Source organism: Myodes glareolus, chromosome 13, assembly GCF_982192425.1.
Source record: "Myodes glareolus chromosome 13, mMyoGla1.1, whole genome shotgun sequence".
Lineage (NCBI taxonomy): Eukaryota > Metazoa > Chordata > Mammalia > Rodentia > Cricetidae > Myodes > Myodes glareolus.
The window spans coordinates 49442351-49463898 of NC_142038.1; the positions used below are offsets into that span (position 1 = coordinate 49442351).

At 41.7% G+C, this 21548-nt stretch overlaps 2 protein-coding genes across 7 annotated transcripts in view; both read right to left on the reverse strand.

Annotated features, from left to right (window-relative positions):
- LOC125390519 (protocadherin gamma-C4) overlaps positions 1 to 21548 on the reverse strand; it is a 182652-nt gene that overhangs the window by 127960 nt on the left and 33144 nt on the right. The gene's annotated exons all lie outside the window — the stretch shown is intronic.
- Positions 6658 to 8935, reverse strand: LOC148120006 (protocadherin gamma-A6-like). Its single transcript, XM_087896299.1, has one exon. The coding sequence runs from the start codon at positions 8761 to 8763 to the stop codon at positions 6658 to 6660; it is 2106 nt and encodes a 701-aa protein (XP_087752425.1). The 5' UTR covers positions 8764 to 8935.

Genomic DNA, 21548 nt, shown 5'->3' on the forward strand with positions numbered 1-21548 from the left:
AATCAAAGGCGTGCATCACCACCATCCAGCTGTAGGAGGCTACTTAATTCACATGGCTAATACATAAGATATGGATTGTTTAAAATTAGTGTTGAATTAAAACAAAACCAAAGAACCATATTATCAATGTTCAAACAAACCAATTTGAAAACTCATGTCTGGAAACCAAAACTTCCATAATAACTACAAACATGTAAATGGCACATTATCGACTTAGGAAAACATGTATTACTCCCATTGTATTTAAAGGCATAAACTAGTCAAGTATGGTGGTAGTCTAGCATTTGGGAGGTGGAGGCAAGAGGATCCCAAGTTTACGGCCAGGATGGTCAGACAGGGGGTTCTAGACTGCACTGTTTTGCACAACAAGATCATGTCTAAAAACCTGTTAGTTTTGGTTTTCTTCTTCTCTCTTTCCCTTCTTTTCTTGTGCATTTTTCTTTCCTTTTTTCTCTTCCCTCTCTTTGTTCCTCCCTCCTCCCTCCCCTGTGGCAGTGTTTAAACCAAGGGCTTCAGAAGGGCAAGACAAGCTCACTGTTACTTAGTTTTGCAGTGTTGAGGACTGACATGGGAGCTTTGTGCATAGCTGGCAAGTCTCGGGCCAAAGAACTGGCTGCCAGTCTCTTAATTTATCTTTATTACTGTCAGCATCAGGTTACACAGGAGAGTACCATACATTTTCAATTATATATTTCTAAGCTTGTTTTTCTTCCACGTGCAACCCAATTGAGGAGTATGAGTAGTCAGCCTGGTCCATTGTCAGATCACAGAATCTTTTAACAGGGTTGGGAAAATTTAATTGTTCAGCAACTCTGTAGATTATTGAATCTTCTGAATTTTATTAATCCCATGGCTATCAATTTTACCCCCTCTGCCTTGAGGAATCTTCTCACTATGTAGCAAAGGCTAGCTTCAGACTTCTGCTTCAGTCCTCTAAGGTCTGGGATTAAGATGTGCACCACCACACCTACCTAATCGTCAACTGCTTACTTTTGAGGAGAGCCAATTATACTCTCCCACCTCAGTGGGAGCCCCTTTCTTGTTAATCCTGTTAGAATAACTTTGACAACTAAGAAAGTATCATTTTTTGCTTGGTAATCCATAACATTATTTGTATCTCCGACCAAAAAGAATAAAACCAACTCCTTTAAATAATAACCCTCATTTCCTTCAAATCCTTAGATACAGAGTTCCTATGTGTTAAACTCTAGTTCCTGTGTGACAGAAGTTTATCTTATTTAAATGCTAAATTATGCAAATTTTTACTCGTATCCATTAAATCTTCATCCTTCAATTCACTAGTCAGGCTATATTTTTAGAGGTATTTCCTTTAAGTGATTTTATATTTAAATGCATTTTCATTATTAATTTTTACCAAGTACCCAATACACACATGTCATTATAGTTAATTTAACAACACAGCAATTATAATAATAGTGATGTCAACAAACACTTGTTTACTGTACTACTTTATTGCTGAAAAGGGATTCCACAGAGTTGTTTTATTTCATCTTTCAGAATTGTGTGAGATAGATAAAGCAAGGTTTGAAAAGTTTAGTATCAACTGGAAGACCATAGAGATTTTCATTGGTTTAAAAGAGGGACAAATGGTTCCAAGCATATTATTCCATTTTTTTAAGAGATCTTTTTTTAAATTATTATTATGTATACAGTATTCTGTCTGTGTGTATGTCTGCAGGCCAGAAGAGGGCACCAGACCCCATTACAGATGGTTGTGAGCCACCATGTGGTTGCCGAGAATTGAACTCAGGACCTCTGGAAGAGCAGGCAATGCTCTTAACCACTGAGCCAACTCTCCAGCCCCATTATTCCATTTTTTTAAGCCCCAAAGATTAGTCAGTCCCCTCCAGAGGCATCAGTGATTTTTAAAATTTAATTCATAAGAAGTAAAAAAGGTTGTTTCTTTGCTACCATTGCAGTGGCAGCAGCCAAGATGAAGTTCAGTGTATTTGTGACCTCTGACCGAAGCAAGAACCATAAAGGGCATTTCGACACACCTGCTAGCATTTGGAAAGTTATGTGTTTTCCTCTCTTCAAACAACTGAGACAAACATGTGATATTCAATCTATGTCCTTGTGAAAGGACGATACTATAAAGTATGGGAGATCAGCAAAGCCACTCAGCTTTAAGCATAATCTATATTGAACACGCATAGCAGGAAAATGCTAATGGCAAAATGGCCCATTAGTCATTTACCCCAGCAATCAGTTTATCACCAGGTCAACATTAGACACACGTCAGAAAAGGATACTGGAACAGAAAGTCAACCCTAACTAAGTAGGACATAGGAAGAAGCAACCAAGACAAAAAGATTGAGAAAGTGCTCATAACTTTCACTGAGAATGGCGAAAGTTGGTAGAATGCTTGCCTAGCATTCACTATGCCCTGGGTCTGATTCTCAGCACTTGATAAACCAGGCGTGATAGTACACACCCCTGAGGCAGAGGCAGGAGGATCGGAAGTTCAAGGTCAACTAAGTGAGGACAGCCTGGGACATCAGAGACCTTGTCTGAATAAAAGGAAAATAACTTTCATGTGGTGAATCACCATTTTGGAAGACATCTGCAATTATTATGTAATATTGAGGGAAAATGAAAAACTAAGATCTTAACTGTACATAGTAGAAGCTTTAATTCCAGTTTCCAGATTTGAATAGAAATTGCCTAACTGTCCTATAACAGGAAAAAAATCCCTTGAAAATGAGTTGTATAAAATCAAAGCTATAGAAGAAAGGAGTAAACAAATGCAGAGTATGAAATAAGAATTTTTTCCTATGACAATCAAGAAAGAAACAGGGATCTGCTGATAGAAATGGAAAACACCAGAGTTATATTGCGAGTTTTCATTGCTGTGACAACATCCTAAGAAATTAACTTGAAAGGGAGAGAGATTTGTTTTTGACTCACAGGTTCGGAGTTTTGTTCACTGTACTCTCGTGCTTTTGCTCTAAGGATGCGGTGAGACCGAACATCACAGTAGGAGCATGTGGTAGAACAAGGCTGTTCGCCTTGTGGCATCAGTAAACATAACTCCAGGGGTAATATACCCTTCAAGGTTGTATCTCCAAGCAACCAATTTCCTCCTACTAGGATCCACCTTCCAGAGCTTCCATCGCTTACCTATAGTCCACCCACTTATCAACCCATCAATGGATCGATCCACTGATGAGGTCAGAATCCTTACAATACAACACTGTCCGAAAGATCACCTCTCATTGGAGATGAAGCCTTGGGTCTCCGGGAGACAGTTCATATGCAAACAATGGCAAATATGATTCATTGCAAAAGAGAAAAGATTTATCACTGTTCAAAGAGAACATTACAATTTGCTATATATTTTTTTAATAAAAGCAATAACCTTACCTGGTCAAGAGAGTCTTCCTCTTTGCAAAAAGCTGAGTCTTCCTGTATCAATAAAGGTTCATTTTTCTCACAGCCCTCCTGACTGATGAGTGTGTGGGCATAGTTGGGCTGGGGAAAGATCAGATGACTCTTCCTCGAGTCTGCTGTGAGGGAGACCTCATGGGAATAGGTCTGCAGAAAAGCCTGTACCCCATCAATACCTACAAAGTGTGAGGTGGACATATTTGATACACCTTTCCTTGTGGCCTTCAGCAGTCTTGTCTTATGCCAGTGCCACAGCCTAAGCACCAGCAGCCCCATAACAAAAGCAAGGAAGATGCAAGAGACAGTGGCCACTGCCACCACCAGATAGATTGTAAGGCTTGAATCTGCGGGGCGCCATCCTGTCCAGCAGGAATGAACCCCACCAAAAACGAGAATTCCTTCTCTGGTCACATCTTTATTTGGAGCATTCCCTTGAGGAAAATTGGGGGAAGGGACGATAGAGCAGGGACGAGAGAAAGCTTAGAGAGAGGAAGTAGGGTCCCGAGGCATCTGCTTTTAAACGGTGGAGCAGCTTGAACGCTGTCCTGATTGGTTAATGCCATTCTGCTGGTCTGAGCATGTGCAGGCAAGGGTGCAGGCAGGGTTGCTCAGCCCCACGTGGCTACCTCCAAACTGCAGGACCACCTGTGCCTCCAGGTGGCTCCCAACATCTCCCCCTAATTATTGTCTTTAAGAGCAATAAGGCAAAACTATTTTCCAATCTGGTCCCCACCTAGACGCAGCATGCCAAGGATATCTCTGCTCCCACCCATCTCCAAGGAGGGAGAAAGGCAGAATAGAGTCAGTCAGAAAATTGTTAAGAGATGCACAGGGTGTTGCTCAAGGCGATAACGTGAAACAGCTGCTCTTGACACCGCCCAGAAGGTCATCTCTGCTGTCTCCGCATGAATCTTCCACAGCAGGACACTCAGCATCCACTGGGTCATCTTCTTTATCTCTCTGGTCGGTCTCGCTGGCATCCAGATGTATGTCAGCATTCCTAGAAAAACATAAACAAAACTCTCCTCCCAAATTAACATTTAAGAGTACTAAAAACTCTCAGTGTAAAAATTCAGCACAATCAGTACTGGAAGTAGGCTGGTTTTGAACTTAGAGACCTGTAGGTCTCTGCTTCAAAAAGCAAATCTTGTTTGCCTGTACCAGCAAAATTTTGAATTAAAAATTAAGTGTAAAGAATGCAAGAGAAATCCTTTCTCTGGGGGAAGCTGTCACTGGTAATGTAGTCCCCCTCTATTGTTTAAAAAACCAAAGCAGTTGTCATTGGGAATTGAACTCAGGACCTTTGGAAGAGCAGTCAGTGCTCTTAACCTCTGAGCCATCTCTCCAGCTCCCCCATTCAGATGGAAAAACCTCTAGGTAGCATTGTTTATCTCACCAGGTGCCTCAGGCAAAAGGTCCGCCTTTCTTTGTTACCTAGGATACGTTAACCAGGTAAACATGCCTTTATTATGATAATCACGACCAGTTCTTTAAGGGAGAATGGGCGTAGCATCGATCTGGCTACTTCCTGCTGACGAAGGGACGTTGTTTAGGGGATAAATGTTTTTATCTGACTGAATTTTTGGCGACAAATGTTTTTATCTGACTGAATTTTTGGCGACCTTGGCTGAGGGCGGCAGCAGCGCGCTCCGCATGGCCCAAAGGCATGGCTCCGCCCCGCATGGCCCAAAGGCATGGCTCCGCCCCGGGCCGTGCGCGGGCTCGCCGGTTATCCCGTAACTGCGAACTGTACCTCAGCCTCACCTCAGGCATTGAATTCGCACCGCCAAGCTCCGGCGAGGGGGGGCATCCGCCCACCCGTGGGGGGGCTTCTCCTGCCCGGTCCGCCCGCGCGCAGAGCCCCGTTCTCTGGGAACTCACCTCCCCGCTCGCCCATGTTGCTATGGAAACACAGTTTTTCCGCAGAGCCGATTCAGCTCCTCTTTGCCTTCTATGGCGCCGCTGCTCACCACGCAGCTTCCGCCTCAGTCAGGCGAGTCCGCTCAGGTGCTGAAAAAGTCCTCCAAAAACCATAGCCCCGCCAGAAGGCCGGGACATATAGCCTCTGATGTCACACGGACTTTAGCCCGCCCGTCGGACCTGGCTGTTCGTAGGCCTCCAGCAAACTCCCCGCCAGCAGGCTGTTCGTAGGCCTCCAGCAAACTCCCCGCCAGCAACTGGTTAGCATGGCCATGCCTCCCGAACGAGCTAGCACTGGAGAGTGCAATTTTGCGTCTCCCTCCTGAGTAGCTGGGATTACAGGTGTGCACCACCGTGCCTGGCCCACTTCCGTGTTTCTAATCAGGCATTACCGCTCAAAGGCGGGCCGGCTGCCGCCAGCACTCTCAGCACGATCAAGCAGCTTGTCTTTCTCAGTCAAAAATTAAAGTTTTTTGTACGTGAGAGCCAGAGACTGAGCTCTCTTATCAAAATTAGGCGAAAATCACCTCAGAAACTCTGTGGCTCTTTAAGAACAGGGAAGGCGGTGATCAAGTTTGCCTCCCTACGAGACTGTTGCCTCCAAGTCTCTTACAGCGAGTACGCAAGTGGACGGAGAGGGAGCGGAAGCCGCGGTCTCCCGTACCCCATCGTCCTCAAAGTCCTGCCTTAGTTACCTCGCCTTTTTTGCTGCTGTTCACATCCCTCCTGCACTGAACTTAAGGGATTTTTCTTCCCCGTTGCTTTCTGTACCTTCTTTCAGATACCTTAACTTTGATTTTTTTTTTTTTTTTTTTTTTTTTTTTTTTTTTTTTTCTATTTAGGCCTATCCTTTGAAATTCCTTTTTACATTTTTTTTCCTCCCCTTTCTGGGGATTTTAACCGACGTCACTCACCGCTCCATGTTCTCAGAGTTCTGAAATTCAAGGCTCTCTGTGCTGGTGTCTGATCTTGGCTTTTTCTCCCGGGCTTTCTCAGGGTCCCCCGGCGTAGTTGTCAGGGTCCCTCAGCGTCCCGGAGTTTCGAGCACCAGTTGCGGGGCGCCATCCTGTCCAGCAGGAATGAACCCCACCAAAAACGAGAATTCCTTCTCTGGTCACATCTTTATTTGGAGCATTCCCTTGAGGAAAATTGGGGGAAGGGACGATAGAGCAGGGACGAGAGAAAGCTTAGAGAGAGGAAGTAGGGTCCCGAGGCATCTGCTTTTAAACGGTGGAGCAGCTTGAACGCTGTCCTGATTGGTTAATGCCATTCTGCTGGTCTGAGCATGTGCAGGCAAGGGTGCAGGCAGGGTTGCTCAGCCCCACGTGGCTACCTCCAAACTGCAGGACCACCTGTGCCTCCAGGTGGCTCCCAACATGAATCATCAGACTTTTGTGGAAGATCAAAGCTGCCCAAGTCAGCCAGGATGTCAGGAATGCTGCTGGCCACAGCCACAGTGAGTGTGACAGTGGCCGAGAGAGGGGGCTGGCCGTGGTCCTGCACAGACACCACCAGGCTCTGCTTCAGAGCATCTCTGTCCAGCAGGGCCCGGGCAGTGCGAACCTCACCTGTGTGCAGCCCCACTGAGAAGAGCCCTGGCTCGCTGGCTTTGAGCAGGCGGTAGGACAGCCAGGCGTTCTGTCCTGAGTCTTTGTCCACTGCCACCACCTTGGTCACCAGGTACCCAGGCTCTGCAGAGCGAGGAGCCAATTCCACACCAGTTGAACCATCGGTGGGGAGGGCAGGGTACAGGATCTCAGGTGTATTGTCATTCTGATCCAGCACAAACAAGTTTAGTGACACGTTGCTGCTGAGTGGGGGTTTCCCTCTGTCACTGGCTGACACCAGCAGAGTGAGTTCTCTAAACTGCTCATAGTCAAAGGAACACAGTGCATACAGGACACCAGTGTTGGAGTTGATGGAGAGGAGGGAGGAGAGAGGTGTACCCTGGAGGGTTTCTTTCAGAGAGTAGATAATTTCGGCATTCTCTTCACTGTCAGGGTCCACTGCATTCAAAGAGAAGATGGAGATGCCTTTAGGGTTATTCTCAGGGACATAAACAGAGTAGGATGAACGGGAGAAGACTGGTGGGTTGTCATTAATGTCTGCCACATCTAAGGAGATGAACCTTGCTGTAGACAGAGGTGGTGTTCCTTTGTCGGTGGCTGTCACTGTGATGTTATATGAGGACACCTGTTCCCGATCCAGTTCTGTCTTTGTCACTAGTCGAAAATAATTGTCTAGCGATTCTTCCAGTTTAAATGGGAGACTTTCTGAGATAGAGCATGTTACCAGGCCGTTCTGTTCAGAGTCTTTATCATAAACTTGAAAAAGAGCAATTACTGTCCCCGGAGGTGCGTTTTCAGCAATTGCTCTGCTACCAGATGTTACGACCACTTCTGGGGCATTGTCGTTCACATCCAAGACAGTTATGAAGACTTTGGCTCTGTCTTGAAGACCTGGCTGATCGCGCGCTTCAACATCCAGCTCATAATATTTTGAATCCTCATAGTCTAGAGTTTCAGAAGTGGAAATTTCTCCAGTTAGACGATCCAAGTAGAAAATCGGCGAGATCTCTTCTGTGAGCTTCACAAAGGAATATGTTATTTCTGCGTGAACTCCTTCGTCCTGGTCGGTGGCATTAACTGTTAAGACTCGGGTACCCACTGGCAGATTTTCAGGAACACTCACACGATAGACAGGCTGAGTAAAGACTGGAGCATTGTCATTCGCATCTACGACAGTTACCAGAATGCGTGCCATGCCTGTTCGAACAGGCTCACCACCATCCATGGCAGTAAGGACCAGATGGTGAACCGCTTCTCCCTCCCTGTCCAGGGTATGCTCCAACACTAGCTCTGGGTACTTGGGCCCATGAGCTTGGCTTTGCACACGTACTGAGAAGTGATTATTATCGCTGAGCTTGAAGCTCTGAATGGAGTTCACTCCCACATCAGGGTCATAGACACCCATTAGTAGAAAACGAGAGGATGGAGCTGCATTTTCGAGAATTTTCACTTCCAAATCTTCCTTTAAGAATCGCGGTGCATTGTCATTAATGTCTACTATTTCCACTTCCACGGGATAAAGATTTAGTTTATCCTCCACAAGGATGTTAAAGCTCACGAGACAGGGCGCGCTCTGGGCGCACAGCTCCTCCCGATCTATCCTGCCCGCGGTGACCAAGCTGCCGCTTCTCGGGTTCAGGGAGAAAAGCTGCGACCTACCTCTGGAGACGATGCGGACCCCGCGCTCCGTCAGCTCGCGGGGCTCCAGCCCCAGGTCCTTGGCGATGCTGCCCACGAAGGAGCCTTTGTCCAGCTCCTCAGGAATAGAGTAGCGGATCTGTCCAGCTTCGGAACTCCACAACCACCACAGGAGATTGAAAAGCAGGAGCAGTTCACAACAGGGCGGGCGCCTCTGCAGGGCCGCCATGACTAGTTTGTTAAAGACTTCCTAGCGATTACTGGTAGGACGAACAGTTCCACCCCACTTTCCAATGCACAAAATTAGAGGTGAAGGTCCTTAAATGAAGAGAGACCACTTGAGAACCATTTCAGGTTAGAATTCCTGCACAACAAACAGGACACAACCCGGTTCCTACTGATTTTCTTGCTCGGGTTAGGGAACAGCGACACTTAGAGTCTTAACTTCATATTGCACCCATTTTGTGAAGCTGGTAGAGGATTTTATTTCTGTTAAATTTGCAGATATGGCATTTATATTTATCTTCATAAGAAAGTGAATAAAACAGAAGATTAATATGCTCAATTTCAAGTGATTTTAAGTGTTCCCTGAAAATGCTCACTTTTTTTGTGGAAATATCTTAGAATCTTGTAGGATAGAAATAGTATCACACTTTTCTGAAAGTCTTGAATCATCACTTGCGTTTGCCCATTGTTAGATTGCTAGTAAGGTCACTGATAACCATAAACACCTTCTGAAGGAATCTACTACAGTGTCAGCAAGTAGGAGAGTTGCCATTTTTAGATATCTTTGTCTATTTAACATTTAAAGAACAGCTGTAAAAAAGGTTACATTTTGTGTATGCTTTTTAAAAAAATAAAGAGGAAGCAAAAATCTATAGGCTACATAAAACTTTTTTATTGTAAAGTCAATACTTTTTTTTGAGAAAGAGTTTTTTTTTGTGTGTGTGTAGTCCTGACAGTCCTGGAATTCACTTCACAGATCAGGCTGGCCTTGAACTCAGAGATCCACCTGCCTCTGCCTCCCAAGTGCTGGGATTAAAAGTGTACACCACCATTGCCCACCAATACATTTTTATTGAAAGGATTCCATGTGTGCTCCCTTCACTGTTCATCGAGGTCACCGAAGTTCAAGATTTCTGAAAATTCCCTTTCTCAAGAAAGATACTCAATCTAGTTGTGATATCAGAGCAAAATTCTTTTTGTCTCTCCTTGAATTAAAAACACATACTCATGACAATTAAACCATTGTCCACGAGAGGCTCTCTGGCATCTTCTCACTTTAGGGGAAGTGAGTTTTCAAACGACTGTCTTTAGGAACCATTTTAAGGCAGATCTGCCTCTCATGTATTGACACTCCACATATGTTAACAAATTTAGACCATATTCATTCCTATCACTCTTAGAATACTACACTGTATATGAACATGCCAGTGCTACATTGAAACAAACATCCATTCTCAGGTATTTTTAACACAGACCTCATGTTCAGACTGTCTCATTATTCATGACATGATCTCTTTGAGTTGTTTTGTGTGTCATATTACTTCTTATATGTGTCAAAACTCCTGCTGAAAAGGAGTCTTCAGTTGAAAAAGAGGACTTATTTTTATACACGTCTTCTGTGCTACATAAAATATTTTAATACATTTATTTATTATATTGTACACAGGATATTTGTGATTGACTGTATGCAAAGTAAGTGGATCATTGAATGTATGGAGTTCTGTTTAATTCAGAAGATAATGTCTGGGGTTGGGAATTGTGGTGGTTTGAATAAGAATGGCCTCCATTGACTCATATATTTGGTTGCTTAGGGCGTGGTACTATTTGAAAGGATTAAGAGGTATGGCCTTGTTGGAGTAGGTGTGGTCTTGTTTAAGGAAGTATGTCATTAGGGGTGGGTTTTGTCAAAAGCCCAAGCCAGTCCCAGAGTCTGTCTCTTCCTGCTGCCTGTAGATCCTGATGTAGAATCCCTAGCTATTCCTCCAGCACCAAGTCTGCCTGCATGCTGCCATGCTCCCCACCAGAACAAAGGACTCAACCTCTGAAACTATAACCAAGTCCAATTAAATGTTTCATTTGTAAGAGTTACCATGGTCATAGTGTCTCATCACAGCAACAGAACAGTGACCAAGACAGGAATATAACCCAGTAGTAGCATACTTGTTTAGATGTCAAAAGTTTTGAATTTAATGCTAAGCACCATAGCAGGCCTTTTTTGAACCATCAGTCCCAACATCATGACATAGAGACTTATTATGAAAAAAGGAAAATTTGGCCTTATCTTAGGCTTGTTTCTAACTAGCTCATATTTATGCTGTCATGTGGCTCATGGCATTTATCTCCCCTCCTGCACGTCCTGCTTCCTTTGCTTCTGGCTGGCAACTCTGCCTTTCTTCTTCCCCAAAACCTCTCTGTCCCCCAGAAGTCCTGCCTAATCTCTTCCTGCTAGCTATTGGCCATTCTGACACATTTTCACACAGTGTAAAGGAATATTCTGCAACATTTCCCCTTTTTTCCTCTAAATAAAAAGGAAAGGTTTTAGCACTAACATACAATAACTCCAAATAATAAGAACAATTATCAGACTAGAACTACATTTACAATGTTCAGTCCATTTGTATTTGGCAAATTTAGAGCAAATAGTCCGTTATCTACCCTCTCTTGATGAGTCCAAAATTTTGTAGCTAATTTACTTTCTATCATGACTAAGCAAACCTGTAACTTTATCTAGTCTTTAACTCCATCAAAGACCTGAGAAGGATATAATATTGCCTGATAAACAGGAAGTACAGAGCAAACAGCTTCCAAAACTAAGAAATGACAGCAACATCTGGTAGCCTTGTCAGTCACTCCTAGGTTCCTCTGTAATGCTGGAGCATTCATCTTTGGCCTTCAGGCCTAGAATATCTGACAAACTTTTCTGTGAAGCAGGACTTTTTGAAGGACTTTCCTACCTTCTCTTGGCAAAGTTCTGTAGTTGCCTGCTTTTGGGTCCTGCTTGTCCAATTTGGACAGCATATTGCCAGAAGTCTAAGCAAGGACAGTTTTTGCCCAAATGGTTAGCTTTTGCCACAAATAAAGCAAACTCTATATGATGGTTCTTTGATGCCCATCATCCTTTTTTGAAGTAGATTGGTACTGCCAGGAACAGACACATCTCACTGTCATAAAAGCCTTATATTATAATGTTATATTATATATAACATTTAAAATGTTATATTCTGCAGGTTTCAGCGTGTTTGAAGATCATCTATCTATCTAAAATATATATTTATATAACCTTGAAAACATATCTAATATAACTACTGTTATAGATGACTAATAACCTGTACTTCTTTATTATCTTAAATAGTTTTCAAGGACAAAACTTTACATTAGATTTTAAAATGAGCTGCATAGGTACAATACCTTAAACAAGAGTAGAAACATGTATAGAATATAACAAAAAACCTTAAGTTTGTATCAATATACAAAAATCCATACCAAAGCAAATATTTGAGACTAGTAGCTATTCAAATATAGACTCAACAATCCACCATTTCTCCCATCATTTCCATACTATATCTCACCTTTATCCCTTCAGAAATATACCTCTGAATCTAATCTCTTTTGTTCAGCCTTTTTCCTGACTATGACAAATAACAACTTATAACTAACCCCTCAAATGATAACAAACATTTACAATCCACAAAAATACCAAAACTCACTTACCCTCCCTCTTAGGAATGTGGGCATCATGTTTTCTAGACTGCTTCCTGTTGTCTGGAGGTGATGGAATCTTTAGGGAACTCTGAGAACACTGAGATAATGGTTATGCTCTAGAAAAACTAGCTGTAACATTTGTTGTCCATTCTCTGTGCAATGGGAAAGGGCAGGGATTATCTGCAGTCCTGGCTATATTAGTCTGTGAGACTAGCCCATCTAAGCCAGCAGGCTTGAAGCAGTTCTGGTTGCACAACTCTGAGAAAACTGTAACACAGGCACTCTGAGAGACTGGATCACCTGGGCCACCTTTTTTTTTGTGGTGTCTTGTCCTCTTGCTCTGAAAACAACAAGTATGTTACTTTTAAAGGTAACATACATATCTACATTAACACAATTATGGACTGTACATTGTACATAATCCAGCCAAAGTTGATTTTTTTTGTTTTATGTTTAAGTAGCTATGTCACCTGTCTTGTAGTTGCTGTAGGTTTATTTCTTTATATCTTCAGTCAAGATTTTTCAGGAAGTCTCCTCCTCCATCAAACCTGATTCTCTTTAACCTTGAATGAATCCACAGTCTTTTGTTTGTGGAAACAAAAGCATAACCTCTTCCCCAACACAATACATTTTTTTGAATTCCATTTTAAAGTTAAGGCATGCCTAAAGTATCTAGGCTGGTTTAATACAGCAGTCCTTCTTACAGTCCTGTGTCTCTCAGCATTTGTTGTTCACTCATTAGCAATCAAAAGTCTTAAAGCCAACAAGATACTATATAGGATCCAGACTCTATGTGTATTTCCCATCTTTATGTGGATGATACTTTTTACATTATTTTATTATCTTTTTAAAAAGATTTATTTATTTATTATGTATACAGTATTCTTAGTATTCTGCATGTATACTTGCAGGCCAGAAGAGGACACCAGATCTCATTACAGATGGTTGTGAGCCACCATGTGGTTGCTGGGAATTGAACTCAGGACCTTTGGAAGAGCAAGCAGTGCTCTTAAGCATTGAACCATCTCTCCAGTCCCCTATTGTATTCTCTTTAAAGACTTTATATTATTATTTATAAACTTTACATTTTTTCTATGACTGTCTAAACCCATTTTCACTTAGTTTTTAAGCCTAGGCACACTAGGTAACACTGTTACCTGTTTAGATTTTTTTGGTGTGGATTTGTTTTTGCTGAGAACCTGTATCTTTCTCTGATGTCTTTTGTGTGTGACAAATCTTAAACTTTGCCAGCTACCATGTGACTCAGCTTAGCACATGGTGCTGGTGGCTGGATTCAGCCCACAGGTAGTGGTTAGTAGCCACATCTTTGTATGCTACTGAGCCTATGTGAGAGACCATGTTCATCAGGAAGCCGTGTTTGACTCTGTGTCCTGAAATTTTTAAATTTTTTTCTCAGGCCTACCTATGTGTGGCCCCACATTTTGGGTCAAGTGTAGCAGGGTTTTTTGAACCACCAGCCCCCAAATCATGACACAGAGGCCTATTATTAATTATAAAAGCTTGACCTTAGATTAGGCTTGTTTCTAACTAGCTCTTCTAACTTAAATTAATCCATTTCTATTAAGCAATATGCTGTCATGTGGCTTGTGGCTTTACCTCTCCTCCTGTATGTCTTGCTTTTTTTGCTTCTGGCTGGTTATGCTGCCTTTCTTCTTCCCCAAGACCTCTCTGTCTCCAGAAGTTCTGCCTAATCTTCCTGCTAACTATTGGCCATCAATTTTTTTATTAAACCAATCACAGTAACATATGTCCACACAGTGTAAAGGAATACTCTATAATAAAGCACTACCAAAGGTGTAGATAATGTGTCATAATAATAATGTGATACATTATTTTGTTGAAATATTTTTGGTTGTATTGTTTTAGAATTAACAAACATTTTAAGACTATAAGGAGACTTTCTTCAGAAAAGCAATTGCAATACAGATAAGCAGACAAAGGGTTTCCTTACTACATGCTTCACTCCAAGAAAAATTAACAAAACACAATAGAATCAAGGAGTACTTAATTGGCAGTATCTCATCTCTAAGTCAATGAGTTCCCTCCTAATTACACATAGAAAAGATTTTTTTTTGTTTTTTTTTTTGAGACAGGGTTTCTGTGTAGCTTTGGAACTTGTCCTGGAACTAGCTCTTGCAGACCAGGCTGGCCTTGAACCCACAGAGATCCACCTGCCTCTGCTTCCTGAGTGCTGGGATTAAAGTCATGTGCCACCACCATCCAATGACATAGGAAAGATTTGAAGGAACCATTTGTAAATTGATTGAATCAAAGTCATGATTGGATTGTTGTTGTTGGCTGGCACTTTCAACCCAAAGGCTTCATTCTTGCGGTAGAACATCTTTGGGCTTTGTGCTGAGAAAATTAAACTCAGTGCCTGAAGAATGTTAGGCGGTTCATCCAACCCATTGTGGGAATATGGCAAAATTCCCTTGTCATAGTTGGGGAAAAGGAAAATTTTGCAGTCTTGGAACAGAGATCAAGCACAAAACAGACTTCAGTGTTGTGCCTATAGGAGTGTAACAGATTGTTGGTGGAGGCTGCTTGTTTGTTCCTAGCTTCCTAGACCCTAAATAATCACTCAGAAACTTTATTATTTGCAATACTCTTTGACCAATAGCATTTCTGGGAACCAATGGGCAGTTTCCACCAAAAGACTGGCACACTAACATGTGCCACCTAAATCCACATAAAACTTGAGAGAGCTTATAAACAATTCTAGACACACACAAAAACAAAGTTTAGTCACTGTTTTTGGATGGGCTCTGTTCACCGGCATGACAGCTCATTTAAGAGAGGTCTTCCTGATTCAGCATTAACAGTAAAAAAAAATGAACAAGCAGAAACCATGCAGCTTATGAAACAGCTACTTCCTGGTTCATGATAGTTGCACATACAGCTCTGGCTCCTTCAGGAGGCCAAGCACTTAAATGGGGTCTGTGAACAGTGTGTTACAAATTGCTTAGTGGTGATACAGACCTGCTGCAACTCTGTACCTGGGGAGGAGAGAATGACTCTCAGAGGCAGCAAACATGCCTCCACCATGTTGGACTGGGTGGAGCAAGCAGGCAGGACCTTTGAGTTGGTACTAGCCATGACTGCTTAGCATTTAAAAGAAAAAAAAGCATTCCTGGTCAAAAAAATAATTACAGATATACATACAATAAAGCCAAATCCATATGGAAAAGACCTCTAAGTGGGTCATAGTGCTGGATAAATGTACGTAGGCTTGAGAAAGAGAGAGGGAAAATAGTATAGATAGTTATAATATAAAACAATACAGTCATAGACTAAAGGAGTAAAGATAATAAAATAAATATTGAAATTGTATAAAATGTAATAGAGTAAGAAAAATAAATAATGTAAAAAGGAATATACACAGAGAGTCTGGATTTTGTATATTATTGTGTTTTTTTGGGTGTAAGGATATGTTGCTTTGGAAAAGAGGTTCTACTTTTGTTTCTACAAAGGATGAGAACCTGTGGATTCCTTCCAGACTACTGTGGTTTGATCAAACAAGACCACCTGAAACAATCGTCCAGATGGTTCAACATCCATGATGACTTCAGGACTGCTGGCTGAGATGGACCTATCACACAGGATTCCCCATGACAGACCTGATTAACAGTGCCGCCAATCAGCAGGAAGTACTCTAGAAAACAATTCCCAAATTTCCTAAATGATTGTTTATAAATGTTTGTTTACATTTAAAGGGAGATATGCTGTAGATATGAATATGTTGCATTGGTATGGTTCTTGGTCTACTGATACAAATTTTAGGTCAATTTTGTCATATGCATATTTCTGCTCTTGATTAAGGTATTGTGTTTGTGCATCTCATTTAAAAATGCAATGTATAATTAAGAAATACAGGTTAATAGATAGTCGTCTATAATAGTCAAGTTTGTAGTCATGTTAGTTTTATAGATATATAGAAATGTATTTCAGTTAGATAGTCTTCAAACCTTTCAAATACCTACAGAATATGGCATTTAAAATGTTTTAAGAACTTAAGACTTTTCATGACAATGAGACACATCTGCTCCTGGCAGTGTTAATCTACTTCAAGAGGATAATGGGCATTGAAGAGGCTCATTATGGAGTTTGTTAGCCATTTGGACAAGAAACTTCTCTTGCCTGGACTGCTTGATATTATGCTGTATGAACTAGATATGCAGGACCTACAGAAAAATGACTGCTGAACTTCCCTAAAGGTGAAACCATCCTTTGGGGTTCCTGCTTCATAAGAGAGTCTGGCAGACATTCTGCAGGACACAGAAGAAAGCAACTGATGAACTTTGCCAATACAAGGCATAAGAGATCTTCAAATTTCCTGTCTCATGGAAAAGTCTTCCAGATACTCTGGGCCTGTAGGCTGAAGATGGGTGCCCCATTGTTACAAGAGAACTTTGGGTGACTGTCCAGGCAGTGAGATGTCTCTGTCAATTCTAGAGTTTTGGAAGTTGCTTAAAATGTACTTCCTGTCAACTTAGGTAGTATTATATCCTTCTGGGGTCTTTTATGGAGTTGAAGAATAGATAGTTATAATTATAGTTTTCCTTAGTTATGATAAAAGATAAAGTAGATATAAATATTGTAACTGTAAATCTTGCTTGATATCTGTTTTGTTATATGTAATTTTACTATGTTAAAGTTAAAACCTTCCTCTTTATTTGAACAGAAAAGGGGAAAGGGTGTGGGAATCCTTCTGTATATGTGCTACTTTTATTGGCTAATGATTAAAGAAACTGCTTTGGCCTGTAATAGGGCAGAATAGAGCTAGGTGAGAAAACTAAACTGAATGCTGGGAGAAAGTAGGCGAAGTTAGTGAGATGCCACGTAGCTGCCAGAGGAGAAAGTTGTGAGATGCAGCTGGAAACCTGCTGGTAGGCCACAAGCTTCATGGTAAAATATAAAATAATAGAAAAGGGTTAATTTAAGATGTAAGAACTAGCTAGAAATATGTTTAAGTTATTGGCCAAATAGTATTGCAAATAATATAGTTTCTGAGTGATTATTTCAGATGTGGGCAGCCAGGAACAAATGAGCGGCCTCTGTAAACAACAGATGTAGGGCAATAGCCACAATCATGGCAAGGAGGAAGAACACAAAGATCAAGGCAAGGACTACCATGAGGTAAAGCTGGGGCTTGCCCACAGGTCAGAGGGGAATGAATAAGCACTAAGGTCCAGAGTCATCTCTTGCAAGTTGTCTAGAAAAATTACACACAGTGTAACAGAGACTGAACAGAGTAGTTGACCTTCATTATTTATTAGAGTCAGAAGCTGGTGACATACTTCATTTTGTCACTCAAAGTATGGTAGTACAAGTTCTCCCTCCCATAAGCAATCCTAGGCTATAGAGTCCCACAAGGCAGGAGAGCCAGACATTGTGTTCAGAGATCATGTCTGTAACTATTGCTTTGATGATCAGGTAACCAGACTCTCTGTGACAGGCAGTGTTATGTAGAAGAGCTCAGGACTGCTGTGCCCCAGGACTGGGTACAGTATATGTTGAATGCTGTCACTGAGGTGACCTACCCAGCATGCACATGCCCACCTTAGCATTGAGGACTGGAGAATCCTGAATGTGGAACTTCAGGGTCAGCTCAAAGGAGTGTAGCTCTTTGTGGTGGTTGTGTAAACCCCACTTGGGGCATATAGGATAACGAACTTAGCTCTAAGTTTCTGACTAAGATGCAGTAGGCTACATGGTTGATAGGTCCCTAAAGAAGGATGTGAAGAACTTAGTTGCATGATGGAGGCTCTAGATGAGGACTGTTCTCAGTTATATGGACCATATAGGAGGTCTGGTGGAAAACTGAGTGTTGACAGTGATGTATGAGATTTACAGAGTGAGTTTGTCCTGGAAGAATGGAATAGATTTGTTCACTGTGATAATAGGACTATACTATGGACTCTGCTTCTGGTCTGAGGCTCTCTTTGTTATCTACATATACGTGTGTTTTGAATCTTGAACTATCATAAGTGGAATCTTCCTTTTATTCAGCACAGAATTTCCCCATTATATTTTGCAATGTATAGTGTGACTTCCATCATCATTTTCTTGTATTCCAATTATGTAGCTCTTCATTTCTTCAAAGGCCAATTATCCATCAGTGGTGAGTTTCCCCCTTTACTGTCCAGCTTTACTAACCACCTTGTCAGCACTGGTAGAGGTGTAGGTGATATACTCACTGCTGCTCTCATCTGGGGCAGCGGCCATCAGTTCTGGTACCCAGGAGTTAGCAAAGGGATTCCCCGAGACACTGATCTCTAACCTCTGGGGATGTTATCCTTTCCATTTGCCATAACCCCTTGATATGGGCGGTGCAGCACCAGAGTGGCTTGCTCCTGTACACAGTGGTGAAGAGCAGGTAGTGGCAGGAATGTCCATCTCTGTTCAGGGGCACTTTCTGTAAGGAAACATTTGCCATCTGGGTTCTCCTTTTGAAAAAAGTAAAGCGTAATCAGGGTGGAAGCAGTGTGTGGTGGTTTGAGTGAGAATGAACCCCATAGACTCACGTACGAATGCTTGGGGAGTTGGTAGATTGTTTTGAAAGGATTAGGAGGTGTAACCTTTTTGGAGGAGGTGCGTAACTGGGGATGGGTTTTAAGGTTTCAAAAGTCCATGCCATTCCCAGTAGCTCTTTCTCTCTCTGCCCCATAGTTGTTATCTCAACATGTATGTTCTAGCTACTGCACAGGACCATGCCAGCCTGCTTGCCTGCCTGCTGCTGCCGTTCTCCTCACCATGATGGTCATGGACTCACTCTCTGAAACTGTAAACCCCCAATAAACTCTTTCCTCTATATATTGCCTTGGCCATGGAGTCTCTTCATAGCAATAGAAAAGTAACTAAGACAGGCAGTACTATTACAATGGACTAACTCCTATAGCGGTATCTTTCAAGGATTCTGGGTTGAAGGTGGGTCCAGGTAGCTCCAGTTTGATAATTGCCAGTTCAGTGTTTTTTCTGCTAATGCCAGTTGGTTTTTGTTCATATCCTTGATCAGCCCACTTTCATGATAAAACTTTAACAGCTTTTCAATCATTTCAAATTCCAATATACAGGTCGACTTCTGACCACAAGTTTGCTCTTGATCTGTAAGGTTGCTCACAGGTAAACCCCCCTTTTCTGTGTTCATGGCAAAGCATTTTCTCAGCATTAGACACTGATTATGAGTGAGCAAATCCTTCACACCAGATCTTCTGTAGGGTTCCTCATCAGAGAGCCCATGGATGGCTTTTCTGGAATAAATTACTAAATCTCTGAGACCATCAGGCAGAACACAGACAGAAGAGGAGAAATGCCACACCAGTGGTCCTGTCATGTCTGGATCCAGTTATAGCTCATGCTTCTCTGAGTGACATTGGGAGTCCAGAGCATATGATTTGTCTTAGTGGTAGGTTCTCTTGATGGATGGATAGCTTTGCAGTAGGAAGACAGATTCAGGGTTCTCAGATAATTCTGCTGTGGCTGCAGGGGTTGATACTTTGCTCATCACTAGTCAATGGAGGCACTCTGCACTAAGGCAGAGGAGCTGTACAGTAGCCACTAATGGCTCCAAATAAAGACCCAGTTGGAGTAATATTTTATTGTATACTGATGCTGAAAAGAACATTTTCATTGCCAGCATTTTAAATACTTGCTATCCAGTATGGGTGACATTTATTCAAATTGGAATTTTATATCCCTCCAAATTAAGTGCTTTGTTATTTCTCAAATAGCAGAGGTTACCTTGTTGCAATAGTGTTTATTGGAATAGCAACAGTTTTGACTTTTATTTTCATAAAATGGTCATAACAGCATCTTCCCTGTTTATCTTAATAGACCAGAGGGACTAATAACATTTTTGAAAAGTATGCAAATAATATAAGTGTTGGTGATTGCAAAAGACATAGCACAAATTTTCTAGAAATACTGGTAAGTTTGGTGGGTGCTATAAAACTTCATTTTATTTCTCTTTAACTTATGAAAATTCTAAATCCCAAAGCTCTTAGCTTTTGTCCTGTTTTATTTCTGAAGACACACACAGACACACATATGAAGAGAGAAAGAGAGAATAGGGTCTCATTATATAGCTCAGGCTGATCTGGAACTATGATGTATGCTCAAGCTGTCCTAGAATTTGCCATCTTCCTCTTGCCCTGGCCTCCTTAGTACTGAGACTGCAGGCATGCTCAAAATATTTTCTTTCTCATTTCATCTTCCTCCCAAAAAGTAAGCAAAAAGATTGATAATTTTTTAAGAATAAAACTGTAGGGCTGGAGAGATGGCTCAGAGGTTAAGAGCACTGAATGTTCTTCCAGAGGTCCTGAGTTCAATTCCCAGCAACCACATGGTGGTTCACAACCATCTAGGATGAGATCTGGCACCCTCTTCTGGCCAGCAGGCATACATGCAGACAGAATATTGTATAGATAATAAATAAATAAAATCTTAAAAAGGAATAAAACTGTATAGTAAGAAGATACTATCTTTCCTGTTTCCAAGTATTTATTTTTAATTAAATAAGCATGATTTAAAAATGAGTTTACCAGAACTTGAGCGTAAAACTATACTGCTGAAGATACTAACACTTGAGTCATAGGAAATGACAAAATCAAGCTGGTACCTATCTGGAAGCTTCATCCCCACTGGTTAGTTGTAAGGCAGAAGTGCTGGAAGGTTCTATGCCAAGGGAGAGAAGTCATCTACAGCCTTCACCAGCTATGAACCCTGTGAACCACAATAACAATTTGCCTGACAAGAGACTATCACTGGTGCAATAGTGGCATGAATCTTTTGGGAGTAACCAACCACTTCCTGATTGGATTTAAAGCCTGCTCACAAAAAAGAATTCATTCCTGATACCATGAACTAAGACAAAACTCTATGGTTGGTTAAAGACACTGGCATTAATAAAACATAATAGTTAACTTCCCCTTAACTGTTTATCTTTATATTCATATATTAGTGCATCTCTCAATCTTCATCAGAGAAGTTTTTTTTTTGTAGTAGATAGTGAATAACACACTCATAATGCTCAACAAGCAAAGAATAAGAGGCCATGGAGAGTTCCGCTATAAATGGGACACTGCATCCCTCCCTCTAAAGCTCAGGAGTCATCACAGAAGAGGATAGAGACAGAATGTAATACAAGGAATAGACATCTGTAACAAGACAGTATTTGCTGTTTTGTGTATTGTGACGACGTCACTGCACACACAAACTCACAGCTGCTGAGACTACATGCCCAAGATCTACACAAGATCAAGCCAACCAAAATACTGTCATGGATGA

Excerpts from the sequence above, each read along its gene's own strand:
- LOC148120006 (XM_087896299.1), bottom strand. The coding sequence starts at position 8,763 with ATGGCGGCCCTGCAGAGGCGCCCGCCCTGTTGTGAACTGCTCCTGCTT.